At 38.0% G+C, this 27,263-nt stretch overlaps 2 protein-coding genes across 3 annotated transcripts in view; both read left to right on the top strand.

The window, feature by feature from the left end:
* The window catches only part of LOC125745256 (solute carrier family 12 member 5-like), a 50,908-nt gene extending 43,565 nt beyond the window's left edge, over positions 1-7,343 (top strand). The window contains exon 26 of the mRNA XM_049017914.1: positions 181-7,343. Coding sequence (XP_048873871.1) covers positions 181-272 — 92 coding nt within the window. The 3' untranslated portion in view covers positions 273-7,343. The remainder of the gene's footprint in view (positions 1-180) is intronic.
* A 3,940-nt stretch (positions 7,344-11,283) lies between these two features.
* On the top strand, positions 11,284-25,931 carry LOC125744509 (RNA-binding protein 39-like). Of its 2 annotated transcripts, XM_049016390.1 has the most exons (16): positions 11,284-11,598; positions 12,302-12,366; positions 13,837-13,886; positions 15,727-15,930; positions 16,933-16,962; positions 18,700-18,753; positions 18,903-19,020; positions 19,118-19,270; positions 19,685-19,822; positions 20,186-20,251; positions 20,353-20,557; positions 23,472-23,558; positions 24,193-24,304; positions 24,874-24,979; positions 25,165-25,243; positions 25,322-25,931. In XM_049016390.1, the coding sequence occupies exons 2-16, from the start codon at positions 12,316-12,318 to the stop codon at positions 25,420-25,422; spliced, it is 1,554 nt and encodes a 517-aa protein (XP_048872347.1). In that variant the 5' UTR covers positions 11,284-11,598; positions 12,302-12,315; the 3' UTR covers positions 25,423-25,931. The 2 variants fall into 2 exon arrangements, with proteins under 2 accessions (XP_048872347.1, XP_048872348.1); XM_049016391.1 differs by lacking the exon at positions 16,933-16,962.
* Positions 25,932-27,263: the final 1,332 nt, after the last annotated feature.

Below are 27,263 nucleotides of genomic sequence, written 5' to 3'. Positions count from 1 at the left end.
TGCACATTTGATCGTATCAGTAGCTGACAGGAAAATAAAATCACTACTTATGGTAATATGTTTCATTTCATAGCGTTTTGTTGGGTGTGAATATTAGGTCCCGGGCTCTTGTTTGTGTGGGCACTTTAGATCAGCTTCTGGAGACAATGTTTCTGCACCTTAACAGCATGTCCCTTTCAGACATGGAGTTCCTCGAGGTCCTGACTGAAGGCTTAAATCGAGTCCTCCTTGTGCGTGGTGGTGGACGCGAGGTCATCACCATTTACTCCTGAGTCATGTGACTCACCACTGCCCCTAGCTTTCGCAGAGATGGGGCTTGAGTTCTAATGGACACTATCCATACCATAGCAATAGTCCTCTTACCTCTACCCTCATACGCCAAATGACTTTGCACTAAATATCTACCCCTTATACGCACCATTACATTAAGGAAAAACATCTTGTCCGAATTAATTTTTGTTTTCAGCGTATGTGAAGATCTGGCTGTTAAACTGCTGTTTGGTGTCGCTCACTTAGTTTACTTACATGCTCATGTTTACCCAGCATTTGTCTGTCTTACCACTGCAATCTCGTCTAACACAAGTAATGTTTCCTTCTTTAAGAAACTATCTAGCTATTCTTGGTTTTTACTATTACTATTGCTAAAGGCGAGAATACAGAAGGATAGCACCAGGCAGAGCTATAGGGTTATTAAAAGGCAATGTGTTCTTGGCTGCACTGAATTGATTTTTGGGGTGAGAATAGGTTTTGTTGGCTGATCTGTGAATACAGTGGCTACTAGTTAATTGTGGGTAACAGCTGCAGTGGAGATGCAGCTGGAGTGGATGGTTTCACAACTAGAGATATTTGAAACAAGGTTTTGAAAAACTCTGCCTGAAGAAAGGCCTTTTGGCTGTCCATAATAATCCAGCCTGTGAGTTCAGTGTGTAGCATCTCTCCACATCCTGTGGCGGTTTGTTCCTCCAAGTGCCAAACAGACCAGTGCAGACATGGTGCCCAGCAAAGGGTGCTGTTGGTCTGAATTCTTACTGTGCCCCTGCAGGAATGAAAAGGTAGTTTGTTGTGGCATTTTTGTGGGTTGCATCCACACCCTTTGCCCCGCTGACTATGCAGGGTGTTGGATAAATAAGGAGATTTCAGATATCTTCCTGCATGGTTAATTTGTCCGAATTCAAGTGTCACTGCAGGTTGGAGACTAGTAGGTATTTATACAAACCTGGGGTGGAGAGAAGGCACCGAAATATGGAAAGGAAGTTTTCATTTATATGGTACATGATACATTGTGGTGTCTCCGCTAAACATTAGCATAGAGTATTCTTTGCTTTCGGTATGTTATTTTAGATAATGAACACACCCATCCTAGAGAGTCAATTGAAACACTTCAAGCTAGATACCTGAGCAAAGTTTGAATTTGAGGCCAAAGTGCAGTTTGCACTTGGCCACCTTTATGCGCCAGTGCTTTTCCCACCATGTGTCACACAATGTTTTTGCGATGCTTCACCCTAGACACTCGACACTGTATAATCACACGCTCTTTTGCAATACTGACAATGACAATGATGTACAATAATACTGCTTTCTAAATTGTTAGATATACTTTAATATATATATAACATATATTAATAATGAATGTATCTTACATTTACCCTATTTTTCTTTTCTTTGAGTTTTCCTACTTCCTCAGCTACAGAACAAATATTCACCACCTGCCAAATGCAGGTCCCCTGTGCCATATGAAAACAAAATATATCTTTTATATATAGCTGCATTTTTTGATATGGGACAGACCATTTCAAGTGGACATGCAGCTCAAAAGGGCTTAGCGCTGAAACATTAAGCATTGTTGTTGTTTCAAACTAAACCCAATTTCCCTGCAATATATTGACAAAATGATCAAAAGTATCATTTAAAGATTATATGTTTTTTCAACAGAACAGTAGCCAATTCAATAAGAAGTGCCCTACAGTCAATTCCAAACATAACCCATTTATAGCAGGATGTATGGAATTAACCTAAAATATTTTCATATTCATTTTCATGCTGTATTTGTGAAAGAAATGTGCAATAAGTGTGCTATGGACTTGCTGTGTTATTTATTTTTATATACAAATATTTTATATACAGTACATAGATTTCATATCTATAAGAGTATTATAAAGATGTATGTTACTGAAAAGTTACTGAAAGTTTTCTCTTGGAAAACATTCTGTCATTTTAGTTGCTTGTAGTAGAAGTAGCAGTAGGAATGACCTAGAAGTATGAATTAAGAACACAAATGATTTATCAATACATATTTCAATACATATTTCTGTGTATCTATACAAATTTTGTGAAAAAGACAAATTTGAAATGCTGCTATTTATTAATATTAACTTTATAAAATATAAACTGTACACAAATATCAGTAAATACACAAACTAACCAGGAGAATACACTGCTAAAACAATGCATATCAATGTCTATGACCATAGGGAATTGTCACTTTCAGGGTTCTTACAGGCCAGGGTAATGCTAGTCTATGGTTTGCTGTTGGTTGGCTTTTGTTATTGAAGCAGATCTTGTCTTTATAAAGAGGTTTAGCATTTATTTAAATTGTTTTGGAGCAGTGAAGTTTCCTGCCTGGTTGTAACAACAGAATAAATGGAGTTTTGCCAAGTTCAAGAGATTTTATGAGACTTATCTGCATTTCAAATATTTTTGGGAACTTAGTGATAAACAACATTCAAGGACAAATACTGTAATCGCAGATATTAATTTTAAAATAGCCTTTTTGAATCTTTAAATTGCTTTCTAATATGTATTGAATATGCTGCATTCTATTATGCTATTATATCTGCATGCTGTCATGTGTCCTCCGTGTGTCTACATGTGCTGATGTGTTGCATGCATTTGTACATGTACTTTTATGATAAATATATCGACTGGCACTCACACATTTTCATGAGCATGTTTCTACATATGTTCACGTTTTGCTGCACGTGCATCAAGATGCATTCATGTCTTGTATTGCACTCAAGCACTTAAGTATATGCAATCTCTGCTTTGGCAGTCAACAGGGTAAATTATCATTAATATAATCAGTCGATTGGCCAGAGCACACTTAGTTCATATTGTTCACCTTTCAACAAAAAAAGTTTGTGTTGTGTTTCTTGGGAATCTGATGCATGCTGGGAGAGTTTTTACTGCATTATGTGTGATTATATGAGCGAACCACATTTTAGTTTATCGTGATTTTGGCTTACAGTCCGGGCCGGCTCAACCTTTTCAGAGGCCCTAGTCAAAGATTTATGTGGGAGCCCCCCCCCCCCCGCCCCCAACAAAAAAAAAATTATCATAATTTCACAGAGCAGGTAAATCGAGGACCTAGGCACCTGCCTGATATGCCTATGGCTAGAGCCGGCCCTTATTACAGTGTAAACATTGCAGAAATGCATCACATCTACGCAGCCTGTAAATGGAGCTTTGCTGGGTGCTGTCCTCTTCTCCCAAGCTTCAGACAACCTTGAAACATGCTTGTTTATAACAAAGACGTATTGTGATTAATATTATTTTACTTTTCATAAATCTTAGGACGGGTGTAATTCACTGGTTTTTTATGATTGTTCGGAATTCAACTTGCTGTGACAATCATTTGCACAGAGCATCCTCTAGATCCCTGATAGCTAGATACCGTTGATGATTTTACAACTGGATGCCATGGAAAGAGAAGCAACAATTTCATATGAGGAATTGTAGCCCACACACAGCAAAATCAATTAAGCAAGTCGGAAATCTGATCCAAACCTGTAGGCCAAACACAGACAAAACAGGGCATATTACCAAGTCATTAACAGCACTGTTCCATCAACTGTGGCATACGTGGTTTGTTATTGAACTGCTATGACAAAGTCAGAAACATGTATCTTTGACACACTGCTCATATTGATTTTACACATTGGACTCTCAACAGATTGTATCTACCATTGCATTTTAAACAAAATGCTATCTCATGATGAAGTGCATAGTAAAATGCTTTGGTCAATGGTAAATACTGCTCTGCCAATTATAATTTTAATAACAACTGACTGAATTTGACCATGGAGTCTGTTTAAAGCATACATAAACTTCTTATGGAATTATTATGGACATTATGACATTTAAGTTTTTTTTTTTTTAAATGAGCGGCCACCCATCAGACCCTGACTATGGAGAAATACAGATAAACATGTAAATATACAGTATTACTAGTCACTGAACTTTTTGTATGCAAGTCGGAAGCAGGTAAGCATACTGATGAAAGGTGAGGCATGCTTGTGAATCACTGTGAACCAGTTTGTCAGGCAGAACCATTTTCTTTACTGGTGCAGTGTTCTGTTATAGCATTTGTGTTGAGATGCCTAGTAGATCACTGGGTAATTTTATAGAACTTGTTTGACTTGGAAACTCAAAAATGAGTATGTTTTATATACAAAAGTTAAAATAGGGTCCATCCATCCTTCCTTTTTCTATAGCTGTTTGTTCTATGCAGGGTCAATGGTCTAGAACCTATTCTGGAAGTTACAGGCAAAAGACATTGTACAAGATTTGACGTTTTTAAATAGCAGTGTAATTATGTCTTTATGCATCTACATATTCAGTGTATTAGTAGGTTGACAGAAAGAACCGTACAGAATTGTTGGATCATCTGTATATATTGAATCTCCAAATGCTACAGGAAACCCCTAGTTATTTGTGGGATTTGGCATACCTTTCAGCGTACAATACATCATGCTCATGAATTGGAACAACAGTCAACATGTCTCAAGCAAAGCATGTCTTACCTACATTGCCCTGCTTGTACAGCCAATCCATCACAGACAACAAAGCCATCACTATGTTACCCTAGCATGTCTCTCAGTGTGGTTTCTTTTTTAGTTCTTGCACGGCCCTGTTGTGATCTGATTGACTACTGGGTTGCAGTTCTAGCATGTGTGTGTTCTCTTATGTACTATGCTTGTATTTATAGCATGACCCTGCTGTGATTTGTTAGCTGCTGTGATTGAACATGGCATTGGTGTGATTTCTACGCTAATATGGTGGCGTTTATAGTGTTGCCCTGGTGTGGTTTGTTGGCTGCTATGGTTGCATTTACAGTATGGCACTGGTGTGATTTGTTTGCCCTTACTGCAGTCCCAGGATGCTCCAGTTATTCATTGTTTTCCTGCACCCTTGTAAGTAGCAGTTATATTAAACTAATAGTTTAATGTAATGAATTTCATTTGATTTGTTCTTGTATTTTTCAATGATATGTAATACTTACGATTACTGTAGCCACAGGTTAACGGGTGATTCATGGGGTAAAAATTATGCAGAGAAAGAACTTTTAAGCATTATGTGAATTTATTGCTGAGCATGAACTACAGATTTAATCCAGCCACCTGCAAATAAAACTGTGTTTTTACCAAAGAGAAACCGTGGTAAAAAAAAAAAAATGGTCGATATATTTTATTTTGGCAAAGTCGAATATGTAGCACAAGTCTCAGGAGGAGGGTTAGAAATGGTAACATTTAAAGGGGTTAAAGCGATGTATCGATATATTTCCATCTTATAAATCATCAATTTCCTAAACCACACATCTATAAGAGAATGGAAGCAGGTTAAAATGTCAATATTGTAAATGGTGTAATTTTTTGTGTTTCACCTTATTTTAAAGAAGTATTTGAATCATCCCTTTTATTTGTGATAAACGAAATATAAACAAATCAGTTTCTCTGTTGACTGAGGTACACACATGAGCCTACCAAACCAAACAGACTTACGTACATCAGCAGACAACAGCAAACTCCTTGATGGGTCAAATGAATAAGGGAGTCTTGTTTTTTAACAAAATTAAAATTTTTGGCTTGGATTCCAGTACGTAAGACATTGTATCATTTAGGACAACTGAATCAGATGATCTGAATTATACTGATATGTCAACCTAGGGCCCATTACCAACATGGTTGTTACAGCTTTGTATCAAGTTTGGCAGCAAACTTTTCTAGAGAATTCTTGTCATTATTGTGTTACATCATAAAAGCTAATGATAATACTCCTAAAAAATTATAATTCGTTTAAAGTTAAGGAAAAATTTTTTACACTTTCGTGACATTGTTTCAAAGACTTAAATGGTTTTAAATTACTTGGCTTTAGATATTTCACTTAGAACATAAATTACTCATATTCAAATGTATTAAAAAGAAATTATTTAAAAGAATAGCTGTACAAGCTTTAGACATAATTACACAAATGCATTGCTTCTTTATCCTCCCATTCCATCGCACAGTGCATTTCTGTTTTGTGTTTTTCTTTTGTGCATTCCAATTACCTCTTAATGTCACTAGTCATTATAAAAAATATTCATGTACAGTATTCATGTGTATGCAGCTAAAAGGAATTTTTCATGTACATCAGAACATGAAGACCCAGTTGTTGAGTGAACTTAAATGGCTCACCAATATACATATGCGGAAATATAATTATGTAGTTAGTTTTCAGCCTTTCTGAATATCCATCTATATATATACAAATAGCTTCTCTTTCATTTACATGGGCGGATCTTGCTTCTGCATACCATTTCTGATCATTAAGATTACTTAATATTTGCATGTAGTCATGTGTCTGTTATCATACAAGGAAGCTTATTTTATTGCACAATGTTTATCATTTGCGAGTATCAGCTATTAGATTACTAATGCTAATTGCTCATTTACACACACGTTAGTAGACTTTTGGTTCTTGTCAATTCAAAACAAAAGTGCTTAAACAAACATAAACATAGACATATATGTAAATAATTATAAATACACAAATATAAAATTATAGTAATATAATATAATATTTACTTTTAATGTACTCTAAAAAGTATAGTTTCATAGGACATTTTGTAGAATAGATGTAGAAATATAATTATAATCATACATGTGAGTGAATATTATACATGTGAGTGATTTATGTTGATAGTATTATGCTCTTAAGTTCAGTCTTGTTTTCAGGTAGATAGAGTATGTTCTGGTGTTTCAGATTAGGTACACATGCAATGATGTGTGTGTGTGTGTGTGTGTGTGTGTGTGTGTGTGTGTGTGTGTGTGAGTGTCCATACACAAGGGGAATAAAACAGGTGCAGGGGAAGGAATGGAATTATTAATATATGAATACATTTCAAACTGAATTGTTTTGTGTCGGTGATGTCCAGTATGTTAAAAATATAATCGTGTATTCTTCTGTGTTTCATGATAATATACTATCAACAGGAAAAGTCAAATGGTTTGTCTTTATATGAGATGCTTATGCAGTACATCAATATCTTATGGCTAATCCCTATTGTTTTAATGGTTTGTCTTCACCAAATGCAATAAAATAAAAAAAGCAATTTTGTTATATGTCTTGTCGTGTCTGTTATTATAAATCAACAATTGACATAACTCTTCATGGACTTTGGGATGTGTTGACCTTGAGAACAAAGGCAGTGAAGGAGACACGTGTGACCCGAGTGATTGCATATTATAGGGTGTACTTTAACAGAAAATGGGTTACTTTATTCCACAAATACTTTTATGCTGCTTATTCGTGTCCTGCCCGGCCCACAAGTAAAGCAGAAGATTTTTCGACTTATTGCTTTTTCAGGTCCATGAGGAACACAAATTTGCATCCACCTGCAGACATTAAGTTTTACCGAATAAAATCACTGCACACACTACAAAAAGAGATTCAGGTAAATATTCAAAATTCTGCCTGTTGCTTCAGTTACACTGCCTGACGCTACTGAGTCACATGTTGGATGTATGCTAGCTAGTCATATTATAGTCATATTATATATATATATATATATATATATATATATATATATATATTTATATATATATATATATATATATGTCCACCCATCCAATTTTCTTAATCTCAGCTGGGGTCTCGGGTGTAACCAGGGTAATTTGTTTAAGGTGTATATACAATTGCACAAAATCTGTTTATTTTGAATTTCATTTGCTATTGCAACACGCTGTCAGAGTGTGTAATGGAAAAATCATACGATGCAAATAAACTGGTTACATAGACTATATAAGGGTAAGTACTCAAACTTCGACTGAAGCCTTGAAGAAAATAAAATGCTTTAGTTTTTTTATAAATAGGTTGTTGTATAATTAGGCAGTAGACTACTCGCGGTGTTACCAGCTAGTACAGGGGTCGGGAACCTTTTTGGCTGAGAGAGCCATGAACGCCATATATTTAAAAATGTAATTCCGTGAGAGCCATACAATATGTTTAAAACTAAATACAAGTAAAAGACCAACATTTTTAATGTACAATAAGTCTCTGAATTCTTTTTAATAACGCTGTTATGCTGTTGCTAACCAATGATGAATAAAGTACTTCTTACCATTAATGCGACTTATGGTGCTGAATGGTTCTGCTGGTGGCTTTGTAGTCTGGGTGATACGTCGTGAGGTTAAGCTTCATGCAGGCATTGAGACTTCCATCCGTTAAACGTGATCGTAGGTTGGTCTTAATGTTCTGTGATTGGCTCCAGCCACCTGCAACCATGAACATGAGCGGTAGGAAATGAATGGGTTGAAATACATGAGCATGTTTTATATTTTTAACGTTATTATTTTTTTTATTAAAGATTTGTCTGTGAGCCAGATGCAGCCATCAAAAGAGCCACATCTGGCTCGCGAGCCATAGGTTCCCGACCCCTGAGCTAGTACATCGGCAATCTACATCGTGGCGCACAATCACACCGGTAACGGCTATATGACACCGGTGTACCGCCAGACCCTACCTGGTGGAACCTGAGCAGACATGGGCAGAACCTGAAAATTGCACATGCGTGCAGGATTCAGACTCATGAGCCCTTTTTCCTGTCTTCTTAACTTTCTCGGAAAAGCACTAGAAAGATCATATTCCATGTATATGATCAAGGTTTCTCGAAACCTTCTAAAGGACCTTAAGTTGTCTCTTAACGCTCCAACGTGTTTCACGAAACGTTCTTATACTTAAGTATATCTTCCGTAAGATATTCTTTCGTAAGGTTGGTCTGAGTCTCTTATCGATGTTGTCGGCTCATACTGCAAATTTAAAATAACACTAACCTTGTTAAGGGTACAATTTCATAACCAGACATCAATTAATTAAAAAATAACTGGTCTATATGATAAAATGATTTTGTCTGATACATTACTGCAATCATCATTAGGTTTCGTCCTTGTGCTCTGAAAGCACAGCGAATTGGCCTGTAAAAAGCGGTTTCATAATTAAACTAGTGCTGTCCAGTTTGTGAATGAATCATTCTTTAGAACCGGTTCTTTTCAGTGAATCGGTAGAACCGGTTTTCAAATCTAAAACAACCGGTTGTAAATGCGTCGATCCCAATAGCCTTTGCGATCAGGTTGCACTGGTCCAACTCCTCCATCATGGCATATCAATATGTGCCATTGCCAGAAGGTTTGCTGTGTCTCCCAGTCTCAAGAGCATGGAGGAGATTCCAGGAGACAGACAGTTACTATAGGAGAGCTGGACAGGGCTGTAAAAGGTCCTTAACCCATCAGCAGGAACAGTATCTGCTTATTTGTGCAAGGAGGAACAGGATGAGCACTGCCAGAGCCTACAGAATGACCTCCAGCAGGCCACTGGTGTGAATGTCTCAGACCAAACAATGAGGGACAGTGGATCCTGTGCTCACTGCAGCATATGTAGGCAGTTCTTGGAGGATGAAGGAATTGATACCGTTGACTGGCCCCCATGTTCGCCTGACCTAAATCCAGTAGAACACCTCTGGGACATTATGTTTCGGTCCAACTGACCCCAGCAGGTTGCACCTCAGACTGCCCAGGAGCTCAGTGATGCCCTGGTCCAGATCCTCCAGGACACCATCCGTCCTCTCATTAGGACCATGCCCCGACGTTGTCAGTAATACATGCAAGCACGTGGGGGCCATACAAACTACTGAGTACGATTTTGAGTTGCTGTAATGAAATTTTGGCACAATGGACTGGCCTGCCGCATCATTTTTCACTTTGATTTTCAGGGTTTCTTTGAATTAAGTCTCTGTAGGTTGATCATTTTCATTTCCATCAAACGATGTGACATCCTTTCGTTTCTAACATGTTATTCACTCCATATCAGTATAAACATCCAGGGACGGATTACAGACCGGGCCAGCGGGGCCGCTGCCCAGGGGCCCTTGGGGTGCAGGGGGCCCGTGGGACCCCTAGCCCAAAACAATTTGCAACGCTTATCAACAATGTATTTTCATTTGTCTATTTTAGAGGGCCTACATTCTTTGATCCTCTGCCTACAAGGGCCCCTGACCCTATAGGGAGGGCGTTTGGCTGCCAAGGGCCCTTGAATTGTGGTGGTTGTGGTGGGGGGGGGGGGCGGGGGGCCTTCGCAAACGTTTTGCCCAGGGGCCCACACAACCCATAATCCGTCCCTGTAAACATCCAGTATGATTTATCCCCATTGAGGTTTGATGAGTTTTCAAAGTGTTCCTTTGACATTTTTGAGCAATGTACGTTCACAAGACTCTGAGATAATATTTTAATGAAAATAAATTTTTAATAAACATACAGTTTCATTTAAAGGACCGGGTTGACCCGAAAATGAAACAGTTTTTTTTTTTCCAAAATAAAATATGTCTGGAAAAAGTAGCATTATGCTATACTCAGGAACTAGAGCAAAAAGGGAGTAGATGGCACCAAATATTTTAAAAGAGCTGCCGGTTCATTAATGCGTTCAACTCTAGAAAGCTACCGAGTCGCCTAGTTCTCCCTTGAGCAATCTTGTAAGACTATTTTTTATTTAGGAAAAATATGTACATATTTGATTCATTACTTCAAGCCCTTCAATATTTTTAGTAAAAGAAAAACAGGGATTGTGAGATGAACATCAACTTCAACACCATGTGAATGTATTTTTTGTGCTTTCTAAAAAGCTGTAGCTTAGTTATGTAGCTGAAATTGTATTAAAAAAAACTATAGCTTTGTTTTTTATTTTAGTTTTGCTACCTGGGCTGTAGAAAAGGCTCTATATCTCAAAGGAAAAAAATAAATAAACAAATAAAAACATTTCCGAGCTAATGAAAGTAGGTGTAATTCACATGCAAGAATTTCATTAAAACCAAAAACTTCTTTTGGAGATTTGTTTAATTAAAATGGAATGACCCCGTGTGTAAACAGTCAGACAGCTGATGGCTGATGTAGTGAACTCCCTCGGTGTCGTACTGATCCGGGATCGGTAATGAAGAGAAGTGCAACGCTAGGGTTCGCCCCTATGCGGCATCTCGGGAAACCCCTTTTAGGTCCAGTTTGCAGACGCCATTTTAGAAGAAGCGCGGGTAGTTCTGCGGAGGAAACTTTTAAACAATACGAGTGGACGTTCGAAATAATATTATATCAGCCAGATAGTCAATATCAGTCTCTCAGAGTGTATTTATGCGATTTACTTTAAGACAGAAGTAACTAAACTGAAGCTACCTTTTTATATTTTGTCTTGGAAAGCGGAAGAAAGGAACGGTTGTCGACTGAGACGGGCCTAGCTTGTCGATAAGCATCTATAGAGAACATAACTACTTGTTGGGGAACGATTAAAAGCTTGTACAAGGTAATATTTTATATAAAAAATGTTTTCATTTAAGAAACACGTGTATCTTATATAAACATCTTTATTTGATATTAGGAAGCTAACTAGTGTCTCGAAAATAGCCGAGCGAGTAGCTGAATAGTCACGTAAAGCGGTTTGCTAGCTGAAGTTTGACTTAAACCGATAGCAGTAACGGGTAATATGTACCTAAATGCAGCTTAATTATATCCCGGGGTATCGTATTTACGAACTAAGGCAGTACTATAATACTACAGTACAATACTACAGCTAGCTTGTTAACTGCTCGGTAACTAATGTGCCAGTTCAGTAGCTAATAATCTAGATAATGGTATAGATGGGTGCTGCATATTACTTATTTATATCTAAAAAAATGTAAGGTTTGAACTAGCTGGTTGGATAAACGTGAATGAATTGTAAAGCCAAACTTCGGGTACGTAGCCACTCTGCTAGGATTTTCGTTGTGCGTTGGATGAACTGATTTTGGTCTTGGACTTTACACTAGGCCGTGATCGTTTGTTCAGTCAGTAGAACTTTGCAATATTGATAAAAGTAGCATTGCTGCATACGACGCTTTTTAAAATAAGTCGAGTTTCACGAATAACATTATGGTCAAGTTTAACCATTGATGTACTCAGCCGAAGTGTCGGTTGTGTTAACTGTGGCATAGGTGTGTAATAGTCTTCACATGTTATTTCCTTTGCAGCCCGGAATAAAGACATGGCGGACGATTTTGATATTGAAGCTATGCTTGAGGCCCCCTATAAAAAGGTGAGTCAATTGGTGATTGGCGGGGATGGCTCACTTCGCGTTGCACATAGAGGATTTCAGTTTCTGTCTACCCCCGAATGTGTGTGTGTGTGTGTGTGTGTGTGTGTGTGTGTGTGTGTGTGTGTGTGTGTGTGTGTGTATATATATATATAATATATATAAGAAACTTGCCATCCCCGGATGCATTCTACAATTCCAATTCAGGGTTGAGGATGCCTGAAGAACTTTAACCTTTTGTCCTATGGTAAAGCGTTGTGTTTTTGTGAACTGTTGAAAAGTACAGTTGTAATTATTCATTGTATCGATGTATTGTGGTCCTTTAGGTAAGAAGAACCTTAACTTTGAACATCAAAAGCCAGTTGCCACAAGGTGAATGAAATGGAGGACAGGGATATTTATTCTAACAGGCCTAACACTGAGACAGTATTTAAATTTTGACTCGCCAAACCTTTAGTTGCACCAGAATTTCCTGTGTTTTATTTGTGTGTAAAGGAAAAAAATCTGTAATGTAGTATAACTATATGTTGCATGACTAATAAAATCACTCTGCGTTATGAGTTTTTTTTTTTCCCTTTTCAGCTTGTGACCAGTAACTGGTTATGTTTCAAAGCATCACTTTTGTAATGGGTAATCGTCCCTATTTCACAAAGAAATATGATGTTGCTTTGGTGCTTTACATTTTTTCCCTCTCAGCATCACACACATAACGTTTAAATGTGAATACTGTCCTAATCCATTTACAAGTTTTATACAAGTTTAGTTAAGTAGCCACAAAGTACTTTTGCATGCCATAATACTTTTTTTTTTTTGAACCTTGAACTCTAGTTTTTTTTCATGCTCATACTAGTTAGTTTTTGTTTCATCTTTATTAAAAAAAAAAAAAAAAAAACCTTTAAATCACTTCCTAACAGGGACCATCTCCATGCAAAAATATCATGGGGTTGGATTTTGTTTCTTGGGTATTCATTTCTTGGGTGAAAGTTACTAAGCAGTGTGAATCCCTGTTTGCTTCAGGGCGAGATGTGTGACAGAGGTGACATCGAGCTCTTACAGTCTACGAACGAAAATGGGTGAAGATCACTGGAATGGCATCCATCACAGGAACTTGATTATTGGCTGGCTGCTAGCTTGGCCACCTTGGTTTTAGGCAAAGATAGCCTTGGTACTGACTAGGAGAGGTTGTGTTGCTAACCAAATATCCCCTAAACACAACCTCGTGTAGCTTAAATCGCTAATTTTCCCAACAAACACTTGAAAGTCCAAATGGGTTGTTTTTATCACAAATGTATTGAAAGGAAAGTGGAAAATTGCACCTGGATCTCTAAAAGACCCGATTTCAAGTCTTAAACATTCATTGCATGAATATTTAGTAAATATTGTTCATTTTCTTTTGTTCCCATCCCCTTTTACCCTGATGGCTTGTCTATAAAATCTTCGTCTTCATGGTGTTCTCCTGTCGACCCTGCTTAGGATGAGGTCAAGCCTGCTAATGCCAATGGCCATGAGGAACGCAGTAAAAAGTGAGTATGGCTTAAAGCATTTCACTTGCCTTTGTCATTCATTTCAGCTCTTACGAAATGTGCCAGTTAGGGGTGGGGAGACGTTTCTGTTAAATCACCATTCAGTGGTGATTTTTAGATCTCTGCAAGACTTAAACTGACTTTCTAAAATTGATTTTGAAATGTAAGATATTATAATTGTTGGTCACTTATGTTATCGGTAATATATTTAAACTATTTGCTCATGGCTCAATTTTGAGACCAACGTACAATTCTGGCACCATGTCGTCATAAATGTGCAATTGTGTTTAGAGACGCTTCTAGTACTTTCTGAAATTGAATCCAGAATATGGGGCAAACTTTTTATTCTATACACACCTGAACATAAATATGGATGTCTGAGGATTTGCTGCAGGAAAGTTAAATATCGTGGCAATATCGAGAGGTGTACCAGTCCGATATTCGGTTTGGTATCAGCACCAATCCATACCTATTAGACGTATTGGTTATTGGCCGGATGTGACCACATCCGACGGCAGTCTGTAAAAAGAGCTCATTTCTTGTAAAATCGATTTGTACAAAATCAGTCGCATGACGGCTCTTTCCCTTTTTAGATGTTTTTGTGGTATTCAAGCTGAACACTAATGCTGCCACTTAGCTTTTTGCCACTCTGTATGGCAGTGATATTATGTGCATGCCCTTTGCAGGAGATGATTTGGGTGTCACTACCTTTTGTGCAATTGCTACAGCTTGTGATACGCAAGGGACTGCTATTGCAACAAAGTGGAAGTGACACTGTTGGCAGTAGGAGAACAATTTTGGGGCATTTTAAGAATTTGCCAGTTGTATATTCGCATTTGAAATAAATACTTAATATGTGCAAATGAGGTGAAACGGTACGTTATGTGTGTTTTTTTTGGCATACATTTTTTTCACTTGTATTTACTAATTCAAAAAGATTAATATATAAAGTATTAATATTATTAAAGGGCTCTTGTATCAGAATCGGATCGAAACTAAAATTTGCATTGGCTAATCTCTATTAATACCACTATCTTTCGCATGCTGCTTTTTGAACGCCACCGAGACTTACAACCACATGTGCATGGCGGCTAAACCCTCAACACAACTTCAAGCATCTTTCAATGCAGTAATGACAGAGCTAATTGGATAAGTCCTTTGCATGTTTTCTAGGTTATTTTGTAGAGAATTTCACTTCACTTTTAAAAACTGATTTATTTTGCTATTGCAAAGTGTGTGTTCTAGTTATACATTGCTTGTTCTCAGTAGCATACACACTGTAAGCTGTAAAGGTGGTTATTATGGTGTGGAAGAACACATGCCGTATGTTTAGTTCCAATGCCTTATTTGCTAAGAAGCTGTATTAAAGTCGCTAACATCTGGCTTGTGGATGGGCCTCCATATTTTGGCTAACCTGTAATGCTAAAGGGTTCCTCCCTTTGCATGCCAAAAATGTAATCAGCTGTAACACAGAAAAAATACATGGTTAGTTTCCTGTCAGAAGTGAACAAATGTACAATGTGTTTTTTGTTTTTCTTATTCATTTTATTGAATGCTATTCTTAGCTGTTATGTCCTTAAGGATCTGGGGAACATTTGGAGTATTGGATCTGTTCTTGTCTTCTCTAAGAAAATGTCCACAGCTCTATAAACACTGGCTTGAAAAAGAACTGCTGAATTGAGACTTGCAATGAATGGTAATGATCTGTGTGTGAATTTAGTCTTAGCTTTTTGTTAACCTTTCGGTTGAAGCGCTCACACAAGACACGATGATATGATTTGTTTGATCAGCACACCTTGGTATGTAATTTATATGCTTAGAAATATATTTATTTTTGAAGGAAAAAAAGGAGCAAAAGCAGGAGTCGTAGCCGAAGTCATGATAAGGGACGAAGTAGAAGCAAGGAGCACAAAAAGAATCGTGACCGGAAGCGAAGTAGGAGCTGTGAAAGAAAGCAAAGCCATAGCAGAGAGCGCCGACACCGCAGTGGCTCCCGCAGCAAAGAACGAGCTGGTCGCTACAAAACTGGTCGTAAGAGCCCTCCGTAAGTACAACATTTTCCTCTCATTTTATTGTCTCTGGTTTATGTCGTCTGTCTGCTAGGTGTGGTTAAGTGGCTACTGGTGAATCCTTTAGTAATGTTTGTGTGTATTTTCCTCTTTTAAGACATCCATGTACAATTTGTATCCAGTGGGATTTCACAGTACACAAAGAGTAGAAAGTAGTAATTATTAGATGATGTAACAGGGGAGGGTGTTTCAAGATAGACTTGTGCATTGCATTTAACATTATATATTGAGCACCCTTGGATACGGCTGTGCAATATGACCAAAATCTCATATTCCGATCCGATATATCATGACTGCACCTCATATTTGTGGATTTTTTTTTCCTGCAGATCAGCTGCTGTACGAATTTCACAAAAAACTGCTAATAAAGTGACATGTTGCATGATCCACAGATGCGCAAAACCCCTTTCTGGTGTGCAAATCGCTTCATGTTTTTATGGATATGGTTTTTTTACAATACAAATACACATTTGTGGATAGTGATATTGTAGCGCCGGGAATCACAACAGTGGTGAATAAAGACGAAAAGGCACAGAATTGCATGAAGTTGCTTTTCAGGACCACAACTTCTTAAGGAACTGTGGTCCTTAGAAGGACCACACAACAAGCAGCGACAACACAAACAACCTGAGGATCAGGCAAAGTACAACCACGGTTAAGGGCACACGTGACAACCAGATACACAGCACAAGTATTTACACTAACGACAATTACACACTATTACACCTATTTACACGCACTCAAAAGCTTCACACAAAATTCAGAGCCCACTGGTGCTACAATAGTTGTTTTTTCTTTCTACAGCCCAGCCTTTGTATGAATTAAAGATCCACAAATAGACAGGAAGCGATCCACATATGCAAAACCCTTTTCACGTGTACAAATTGCTGTGTTTTTGTGGTTATGATTTTACACAACACAACTAAAAATACATATTAATGGACAGTTGTGTAATAGTGATTTACTGTTTTCTGCAGATCATTTGTGGTATACGGAGCCCATAAGAGGTCAGGGTGGGAAAATATTTGAAATTGTTTTGAGTTCCCTTGCAATAGTTTTGTGTTATTGTAACGGTACTGTGTCCGTTTAACCTCGCAATACTTTTCCTTTACTAATAACTACTGTTTCTGTTTGAAGTACAAAAGATATACTTAGTGCATTAATTCTAACCTTAAATGCATCCAGTTAAATGTGCTTTAACCCTCTGGGGTCTAGGGGTAGGGAACACACTTTCACTGGCTGGGGCATGGCCACATTTCTTTCAATATCATAAGCTTAATTCATGGCAAATTATTTCTTGTATATTTCTTTTATGTGAAATTTGTAATTTCACATCGAAGTATAGACATTGCAAAATGCAGTTTGGAACACTTGCAGAAACATTATAAAAGTACATAGTAAGCAATGGTGGCAGTTTTTGATCCCAGATATCTGTTCACCAAAGTCTTCGCAACATGAAGATGACTAAATGGTGTAGTTGCAATATTCAGTTGGATAAATAAGAAAAACCTAACTCGTGTCACTATTTCTGGGCTCCTTTCATTGAATATGTAGCAACTTTCATGTGTATGCATGAGCCATTCACACCTGGGCACATCCTCCCCACCTTTTATGGTGCTGATGGGGATGTATCTGGATCTCGTTTCACCATTGCGTTGTTCATCAAATTACCATGCTAATACAATTCAAATATGTGGAACTGCAAATAGCAATCTTCAGGTGAGGGCGGTGCTACATGGTTTACTTTTTTGCAGATTTTTTTTTTTAAAACCTAATTTTAAAACCTAATACTTCAGACAATGGACGTTTTGAAAAGGCAGATTATGGATTTAGTCAGCATTTTTTCATGTTTCTACAATAAGATTTCAGCGAGTTATGAACTGAATTACACGAGAAAGATACGCAGCATCGCCGATGATGCCGTCGACCCCAGAGGGTTAACATTTCATGCACCAAGCAGTCACCAAACAGCTACTTTACACTGTTCTTGTAACAAGATATCCTGGCTTTCAGGCTGAGATGAATGTGCCATTGTTTTCTCAACAGTGGTTAGTTATTGATGGAAAGCTTGCTAGACTGTCTTGGATAAGCTAATGCTTGCATTACCTCTGCAGTTAACACTCTGGATTAGGCAATGGATATGATGTATGATATAATAGGGAAATGGCAAGGTTCATTATGACCCTAGCCTTTTTATATTGGGGAAATATTTGTCTTGTGAACTTTTCATGTAATAGCAGTTGCACAAAGGGAGAAGCATCATTCTGAGGAATAGGCTCCTCTACTTTTGCCGAAGTGATTCTGAATGTTGTCCTTTGACCTTGTTAGTTGCAACTAGCAAGGCACCACTGGACAAAACCTGAAAACAAACTCCATGCTTGGTGTGATGTGGCCTTTGGTGTTGTCCACCCACTAATGACTGGCTAATAAGCTGGAAAGCCCCCCTCCCCAATTCAGATCTTAACTGGACTTAGAACTGCGGCAAAGCCCCAAGGTTCTTATCATTTCTTCCCCAGACCCTCGGGGAGGTGACTATTAGTCATAGACTCTGAAATGAACCTTGTTTTTAATCGCAGCTCTGGGCTGAAATTTAATGGTGGTTCCAGAGGACTGATGATCACCCCCTTTCCATCAAGCAGAAGTTTTTATGATCTGGTTTTCTTACTGTTTGTGTGGATGGTTTCTTGTTTGATATGATGAAAAATTCTGAGGAATGTATGGGACTAACACTGATTTCATTTCAGTCGAAAGGGATCTAAAGGAAGCAGCCCTTTCAAGAAGGATAAGAGTCCAGTGAGGTGAGTGTGACAGAGGTTCCTTGGGTTTTCACTGATTTCCTTAAGTCAATGCAAAAATCCTTAGTACAAAGTACTAAAAACCTTCAGAGTTCCTAAGATTTGGCAGTTATTGTTGGTTATGTCATATTTTTGTATGCTGTATTTTAAAGGGAGCCAATTGACAACCTGACCCCTGAAGAGAGAGATGCGCGCACTGTGTTCTGCATGCAACTGGCAGCCAGAATACGCCCTCGGGATCTGGAGGAGTTCTTCTCTGCAGTGGGAAAGGTCAGTTGCTGCTTTAATATATTTAGAATGCTTATTTGGATTTGTGCGTCTTATTTCCATTAACTACAGGAAGTCAAGTTAAATATTTTCTCTACAGGTTCGAGATGTGAGAATGATTTCTGATCGAAACTCAAGAAGATCAAAGGGGATTGCTTATGTTGAGTTTGTGCAAGTGAATTCTGTACCACTGGCAATTGGATTAACTGGGCAAAGACTTCTGGGGGTGCCAATTATTGTCCAGGCTTCACAGGTAATACCATGTTTTTGTAGTACACTGTATAGTCATTTCGGTAAAAGGGTGCAAGGAGGATAGTTTTAAGAAACTCACAAAAGGTTCTATTGCCTGCTGTTATTGAATTTTAACAAGGTGACACTGGATCTTAATTAAACTATTTTGACCAAAAATACTTCTATTTGTATAAATAGAAATGGAACGAAAGTTGGATGGCAATTAGTGCTTGAATTAATTTGCTGATTTTTGCAACAATTTCCCAGAGTTTCCTTGTTCTATGGTAGCTGCTCTCTCTTGTGGGGAATCCGTGCATTATGCTTTGATAGCAGCTTAAAATGTCTCTGCTTGTTGCTCTTGTGTGTACTGTATGTGTGGGGGGTGTGGTAGCAAAGCAAAGGTTTTTGTTTAAAAGTTTTGTGTTTGTGTTTCTAGGCTGAAAAGAACAGGGCTGCTGCAATGGCTAACAACTTGCAGAAGGGCACTGCGGGACCTATGAGGCTATATGTGGGATCTTTGCACTTCAATATCACAGAGGACATGCTACGAGGAATCTTTGAGCCTTTTGGAAGGGTAAGGAGTCCCCCATCTCCAAACTGGTTTTGTCTTCAATATATTTGTCTTGGTTAGAATTAGTTATATTCTTCTATCTGTTTAAATTGATGATTGATCCTTTGAACTGTTAACCTTGCTTTCTGCGGTATCGTTGTCTTGTCCGTCGAGTGATAGATGAGTATATATGGTTAGGTATTTATAATCATAGCATTTTGTATTACTGTAAGATGCACATAATCGAGCGCAATATTATCTTAACATTTTCATACTTGTCAGCTGTTTTTATTGGAGGAAGGAATTATCTTTAATTATATAAAGTCAGAGCTTTGAAGTCTGTTTCCCTGGATTAAACTGAACATGTCTATCATTTGTCTTTACCAGATTGAAAGTATTCAGCTCATGATGGATACTGAAACTGGAAGATCAAAAGGATATGGCTTTATTACAGTGAGTTGAAATTTTGAAGGTGATCGTGATAATGGAAATAAGTTATGGCAATGGGTGCTTCTTGTAGTCCTTTGGTGTACAGGGTTTGTGCTTGTCTTCAGTTTGCAGATGCTGAATGTGCTAAGAAGGCCCTAGAGCAGCTGAATGGGTTTGAGCTGGCCGGCAGACCGATGAAAGTGGGTCATGTCACCGAACGCACTGATGCATCGACAGCAAGCTCCTTCTTGGATAGTGATGAGCTCGAGAGGACTGGCATTGACCTTGGCACTACTGGACGCTTGCAGTTGATGGCCAGGCTTGCTGAAGGTAGTTTTGGATTCATTATTTGCTTCTTCTTTTTTTTTTGGTGTGCCTGCTTACAACTGTGTAATTATGCTTCTCATGTGATGAGCATGCCCATCCATTTTCCTGCAGTATATGGATTATTAATGTTTTAAAAAGTGTGTGTTTTTTTTGTGTAAATGGTAAAAGACACAGTGGACTGGTGCTGGACAAGGCTGGATTTGTTTTTCCTGTTATTAGGAATCCAGACTTTAACTGTAGAGTTGACAAACAATTGCTGGTCTTGGGGGTAAAAAAAATTATTGTGATAGCACTTTTGTGGGAAACTGGTCGGGAACTTGTGTGGGTTTAAATATAATATATGCATAGAGATGAATGTTGAGGAAAAACAGCCCCACATTCCTGTCTTGGAGAATATAAACAGGGCTTGTTTGCCAGTTCAATCCCCTTTATGCTGCATAGGCTGGCAATTCTGTTTAGTATTATAAGTGGCAGTGGCGACCCTGCAGTAGGACACTAAAGCAGAACGCACCATTGTTTTTAATATCTGCATGCAACAGTTTCTCCAGTTGGGTTTACAGCTGTAATTGGTAATGATTTTTGTTGACTAGTAAGTGTTAGCTAAGCAACTAGTGTATTATGCTCTACCATCTCTATATTGCCAGTTTCGGTAGGACTGAATAACTAGGGATGGCTGATATAGGCAGAACGTCATATTTTTGCATAGAATCACAATCAACGTTAGACCACAATTTTTTTTTCTTGTTTACAAATCACTCATTGCAATGTATGTTTTTAACCATTTAGCCACTGACCCCTAGGGCCAGCACTGTCGATTTACATCAGTAATCGAGTAATCTGACGACTTTGATTTGCCGATTCATAGAGTAATCATTTGTATAACATAACATATAATTATATAATAAGCATTGCAATTGGTTTACACTGAGGTACACACAGAAAATGTAGGTACTCCAATTCACTTAAGTTGCATGTTTTTGGACATTTGAAGGAAACCATTGGATCCGCCGATAACGCACGCATTCATAGGGTCGACATGCAAACTCCACAAATGCAAAGCAGCAGAGGCAGCGCTGCCCACTGCACCACTGAACTGCTTGGCAAGCTTACACTATGTGCAATTTTAATGCGTAGCATTTCATTTATGATTACACATCACAAGACAACACATCACAAATAAACCATTCATATCCTTGCTACTGGACACTTATTTGAGAAATTACAAATGTGAATAGTGCAAAAGCTAACAAGAACTAATGAAAACATTTGTATAGAAATATTTTGTTCAGACTATTGAGCAGAAGCGACTGATTTCAGTTCTGCTTTGTCTGCTAGCACAATGCAAGGCATCACTTAGTCACTATTTGAGGATATAGTTCATTTGCAACTTCTGATTCGCAAAAATTTCAAATATTACAATGTGAACTTTTTACAGTATCATTCAGCCCTTATACAATACGTTCACAAAGCAGCATGTGGCTCAGTGGGCTAAGCCTTTGTGTCTGTAATCAGAAGGTCACCGGTTCAAACCCAGCCTCAGCACTTCTTGAGCAAGCCCTTATCCCCCCAGCTCCCTGGGTGCTGCCACCTGTACTCTACAAAGAGTTGAGAGAGGCATAAGAAGAGAATTTCCCCACAGGGATCAATAAAGTATCAATTACTATTATGTATTATCTAAAATGATGCAGGTAAGCATCTGGGCTAACGTTCACTTCAGCGGCAATTATGTTTACCTTCAGGAATTGCAGAAAGTAAGTTAAATAATTTGTCCAAGTGATGACAAGCTAAGCTACTCGGAAAGATTAAATGACGTATATCTATGGCTAACCACATTATTGGGTGAATCTGTCAAACCTGAATGTCTTTTAATGTATTTGCATTGCAGTCGTGCTGTACTGATATTAAATTTCTGGCAAATTGCATTTCACTTTTAACGCGAACTTCTTATGCGCGCATTCATTCACTCTTTGGATTCTAATCCGCTATGCTCCATTTTTTTCCTTCCACCATATTGCAGAGTAATCGATTGGGGAAAATCGATGCTTTTTAGTAATCGAGTAATCCTGACAGCTGTAATATCCTTACAAGAAATCCTGTTCCTTGTAACATGATAATTATAAGCTTAAGCAAGATGCTTATGTATATATGTATATGAAAATGACACGTTATAGCGCAAGTGCTTTTTACTTTAAAACGTTTCGTGTTTTGAGTACAAATGAACATTTTATCACTTCAGCTCTTCTGAACGGTTTTCAATAAATACAATTAAAATTGGTTGTGTTGCCACTAGCATGAAGAGTAGCTTTGCAGTTTGCAAATTGCGGTAGATTGGTCTGTTGAATTTTGCAAATCCAAACTATTCCCACACAATCGAAGTAAAACCTTTTTTGGAAGGAATTCATCAGCCATGCCAGACACTTTGTTCAAGTGTAGCCTACCAGTCTATGACTCGCGTTTAACACATGACACGACTGCCATATTTTTCACGGTATTTTTTTTTTAAAGGTGATTAGGAAAGATCAGAAGTTTTTCAAATAAGTGACTGCGCTCGTAATACAGGCTGAAGTTGTTGCACATCGGTCCATGTTTGTTGTGCTGTCTCAGACTACAAACATGCAGGGCTTTTCTGTCATTATAACGTGTTAAATAGTGCACTTTTATTACTGGGTATTCATTGGAAGCTCAACTTAGTCACACTCCTCGATAGCATGTATGTTTGTAATGTTATTTGCCTCACTTGCACCCCGCCTTGGACAAAAGCATCTACTAAAAAAAAGTAAATGTATTGCTTTATCATTCGATAATTCAAATATTTATTGTGCACAGAATTGTAATTGTCACGATAAATTACTTACCACCCACCACTATGAGCAACTACCCCAGGTATTTAACAAACTTGTTCGTTGTGACTGTCTAGGTACTGGGTTGCAGATCCCACCCGCTGCCCAACAGGCACTGCAGATGAGTGGATCCCTCCCATTCGGGGCCATGGCTGCCGTTTCGGGTAAGAGTTATGTAGAGTTCACATGATTCAGGATGTCGTTAAGCTCTGTCCACTTTCTAAGTTGTGACTCAGTGTTTGTGCTTCTGAGCATCTTTGTATTTGAATAAAGTATAAATATGAACTCACCTTGATGTCGAAGCTATTGGGCCTTATAAATTTCCACCAGAAAAACTATCATGACAGTTTAAGAAGCAAATCTGCATTACAAAAATGCATTTAATTAGACAGCTGGTTAGCAGCATAAAGAACGTGAACATTTTTGGCCTGGCCTTGTCGGAGACCTAAACACTTGATATTGCAGCTCTTTAGGGATCCAGTTTCTCCATGGGACAGTGAGCTTGTTAATCATGGGAAGCATTTTGTTTAGTGGGTGTGGCATAAACTTTTCTGAACATTATGTAAGTATTGAGTTTGCTAAATATTCAGGTTTGTCAATAATGCCAGTTTATATTTCACAGGTACTTTTTTAGTGTATATAAAACTGGTGGATAAATAGCTTGCTTGTAGAATTTGAGTTTTTGGTTCTGCAAAATAGCTATATTTGGTTAATATAGTCAATGCTGCAGGTTCTGCAAAAGGAGTCAGTGGTTCAAAAATCTGCCATTTTTGTCACTTCACCTGTTTTTCCTATCAGCTATCAGCCCTGCTTTGAACCTGAATTTGAATATGAACACCGCCATGAATCTACCTACGCAGCCTATTGCCACACAGAGCTTCCAGCTTTCCAATATGTTCAATCCTCAGTCGTAAGTGTTAAGCTTTTATTACCTTGTTTTAATAAAAAAAATGTCTGAATTATGTGAACACACCAGTAGCCAATGCATCGCATGTCTAAATATGAAGGTGTAGTGTTTAGAGTTTTAAAATGTTTTTACATGGAAATTAGAAAATCACATTTAAGGAGTTGTGCGTTTCGATTAATGCCTTTCGAAAATGGTATCAAGTCTCTCCAGTAATGAAAAGCTTGCGCTGGCCTTACTTTCAGGTTCCCCAAAAACTACCTTATTTTTGATTATTGGTTACCCTGTAATAGTCTTGGTACCTTCTGGCCATGTATAACACAGTACCTACCTAGTTCTTGCATGTTGCCTCAGTCATGCTAGCCAATATTGTGGTGTGTTCCTCAGTTTTGATACTACTGTGACATAGCTGGATGTGTGTTTACACAAAAATCATTTAGACATAGTATTTTAAATACTGATAGAAGTACCATTTTAGAAAAGACAATTTAAATGTGCTTTTTAGTTTGAAATTTGGCGTGGTTGTCAGATTTCTTACCCACTTGTCACTCATGATTAAATGTTTTATTTTGCAGTGAAGATGATCCAGGCTGGGATGTTGACATAAAGGATGATGTTATTGAAGAATGCACTAAACATGGGGGGATTGTTCATGTATATGTTGACAAAAATTCACCTGAAGTAAGAATGCTCTTTGTGAGATTGGTGCTTTTTCCATATAGTTTGCTTGGAATTAAAATCTCATCCAAATGTACATAATTCCATTGTATTGATTATTGTACAGTTTTAAAGTGACTTAGATGTGGTTTATTAAGTGTTGCCAATTTTTAGCTAAACTCTTTTTCTCTCCCTCCTTCCTGCTTCAGGGTAACGTGTATGTGAAATGTCCCACAATTCCCATTGCCATGGCTGCTGTGAATGCATTACATGGGAGACTCTTTGCAGGTATGACTTTGTGTGTGTCTTTGATTCAGGTATTTTATGCACAGAGAGGAAATGCAAACCCCTTTTTCCTTTTTCCAGGTAAAATGATTACAGCCGCCTATGTGCCCCTCCCAACCTACCACAACCTCTTCCCGGATTCTGTGACAGCTACTCAGCTTTTAGTTCCTAGTCGCCGGTGATCCAGCTTACCATTGTTATTTTAGTGCTTACTGATTAAACCACAGAAGAGACCTGTTTCTCCCTGTGCTACAAAATTGGAAGCTTAATCTGTCCGAATGGCTTCCTTGTCCCAGTTATAAATTGTGGCACTCATTTAGCTACTTCATGTTTTTTGGGCTGTAATTATATGGAATTTATAACCTTTGCAAAAGTGTTTGAAATACGAGGTTTGCATAACATCCATGAAATAGTAAACGTGTGACATTTCTACATGCATAATAAAGGGATTATATTTCCAGTTCACCTTCTTTTGGTCATCTGTTGGAAATTCTCCCTGCCTTTGCTGGTAGAGTCAATGTAAGGTTCAAGCACCCAAAGGTCTTTTGAGAAATATGCTTTATCTGTTTTAAGCTCTATGAGCTCTGGAGTCAGTGTGACAATGTTTATTTGAAGACCGCCATGTTTTTCTAACTTTTGTAATCAAATTTTGATTTTGTAAAGAACCAATTAAACATTGATTTCAATTTAACTTGGCATGTTCTGTGTTTTTCCCCCACCCCCTCCATCCTATAGACCAGGGGTGTCAGACCTCAGTTCGGGGGGGGGAGGGGCTGGAGCCCTGCACATTTTGAGGTTTCCCCTCATTTAACACGCCTAATTCAACTCCATGTGCTAATTACCACCAAAGCTACCCAGGACTCTAGCCTTTCAAGACTGGAGGTTGACACCCCTGCTATAGATCGTAGATCAGCAATTGGTGTGGCCAGTGGGCCACATCCAGCCTGCCTAGAAAAAGTTGCTCTCCCAAAAGAAAATTTGGTCTTCCATTTTTTTTTTCTTTTTTTCGGATGGCATCTCAACAGCGATCTAATGTAGACAACTACTTTTATGAATTTAGAAAACAAGTCCTTCTTAAAATATTCAAATAAAACGTATAGCTGCAATTTTATGCAACACTAAAACAATATAAAAAAAACATTATATTGAGAACTGTTGAATAAACTGGCCCATGGTTGAAACTAATTGCCATAGATGGTTTTCCAAACCCCTGTCCTCGTGATTCTGTTTTGTACATTTAAGAATGATTTGTGTTCAGCTGAGATCAGTTAAATTTTACTTTTGTTAACCGGATTATCATGAATAAAGGATGTTTCTAAGTCTATGTGGAACAGGGCTAATTGATGTATTCTTGCTCATGTGTTACTTTTTTAAAAATATAATTCTGTTAATGCTTAAAAAAAATCAACTTTCCCCAGTGTCCATATACTGTCCCCTTAGAAACACATTACTATGTGTGTCACGTAACTCTCACATGGAAGCAGCATGAAGGCAAACTTGGTCAGCTGGCTGTCCTAGAGAATTTCATTTTCAGACAAGTGTGCACACATATGTATTAAACGTGTTACCGATTTATTACCTTGTAAAAATTCTGTATGCTTTACATGTAGATATTGGGTTTAGTCGAACAAAGATTCGCCATAAGATTTCTTGCGTGAGTGTGAGAGTCTGAAAGCGTGAATGTCGTTTGAGCTGCGTGAGTGTTGGCAGCCTTGTTATAATGATCAACTGCTTATACGGATCAAAAAACCTGGGGAAATAATTCCTGTACATATACTGTTTAAACAAGTATTCCATTTAGTGTTAATTTTGGGTCTTTATGCATAACATGGAAAAAATTTTAATTGCAGTATTTTTTTACGTGCAATAACCCGTCTGCTTCTGACTAGCTGCCTGAGGCTAATGCTGCGTGCACAGAAAACATGAAAAAAAGTCATTTTCTCTCAATGACAAATATAGACTCAAAGCTTTTGATAAACTGCCAAAAAATGAGCCAACAAGATGTAGCAGTGGAACTACAATA

Source organism: Brienomyrus brachyistius, chromosome 6 (assembly GCF_023856365.1).
Source record: "Brienomyrus brachyistius isolate T26 chromosome 6, BBRACH_0.4, whole genome shotgun sequence".
Taxonomy (NCBI): domain Eukaryota; kingdom Metazoa; phylum Chordata; class Actinopteri; order Osteoglossiformes; family Mormyridae; genus Brienomyrus; species Brienomyrus brachyistius.
The sequence above is the reverse complement of the archived record's forward strand: the minus strand, read 5'-3'. Positions and strand labels throughout refer to the sequence as shown.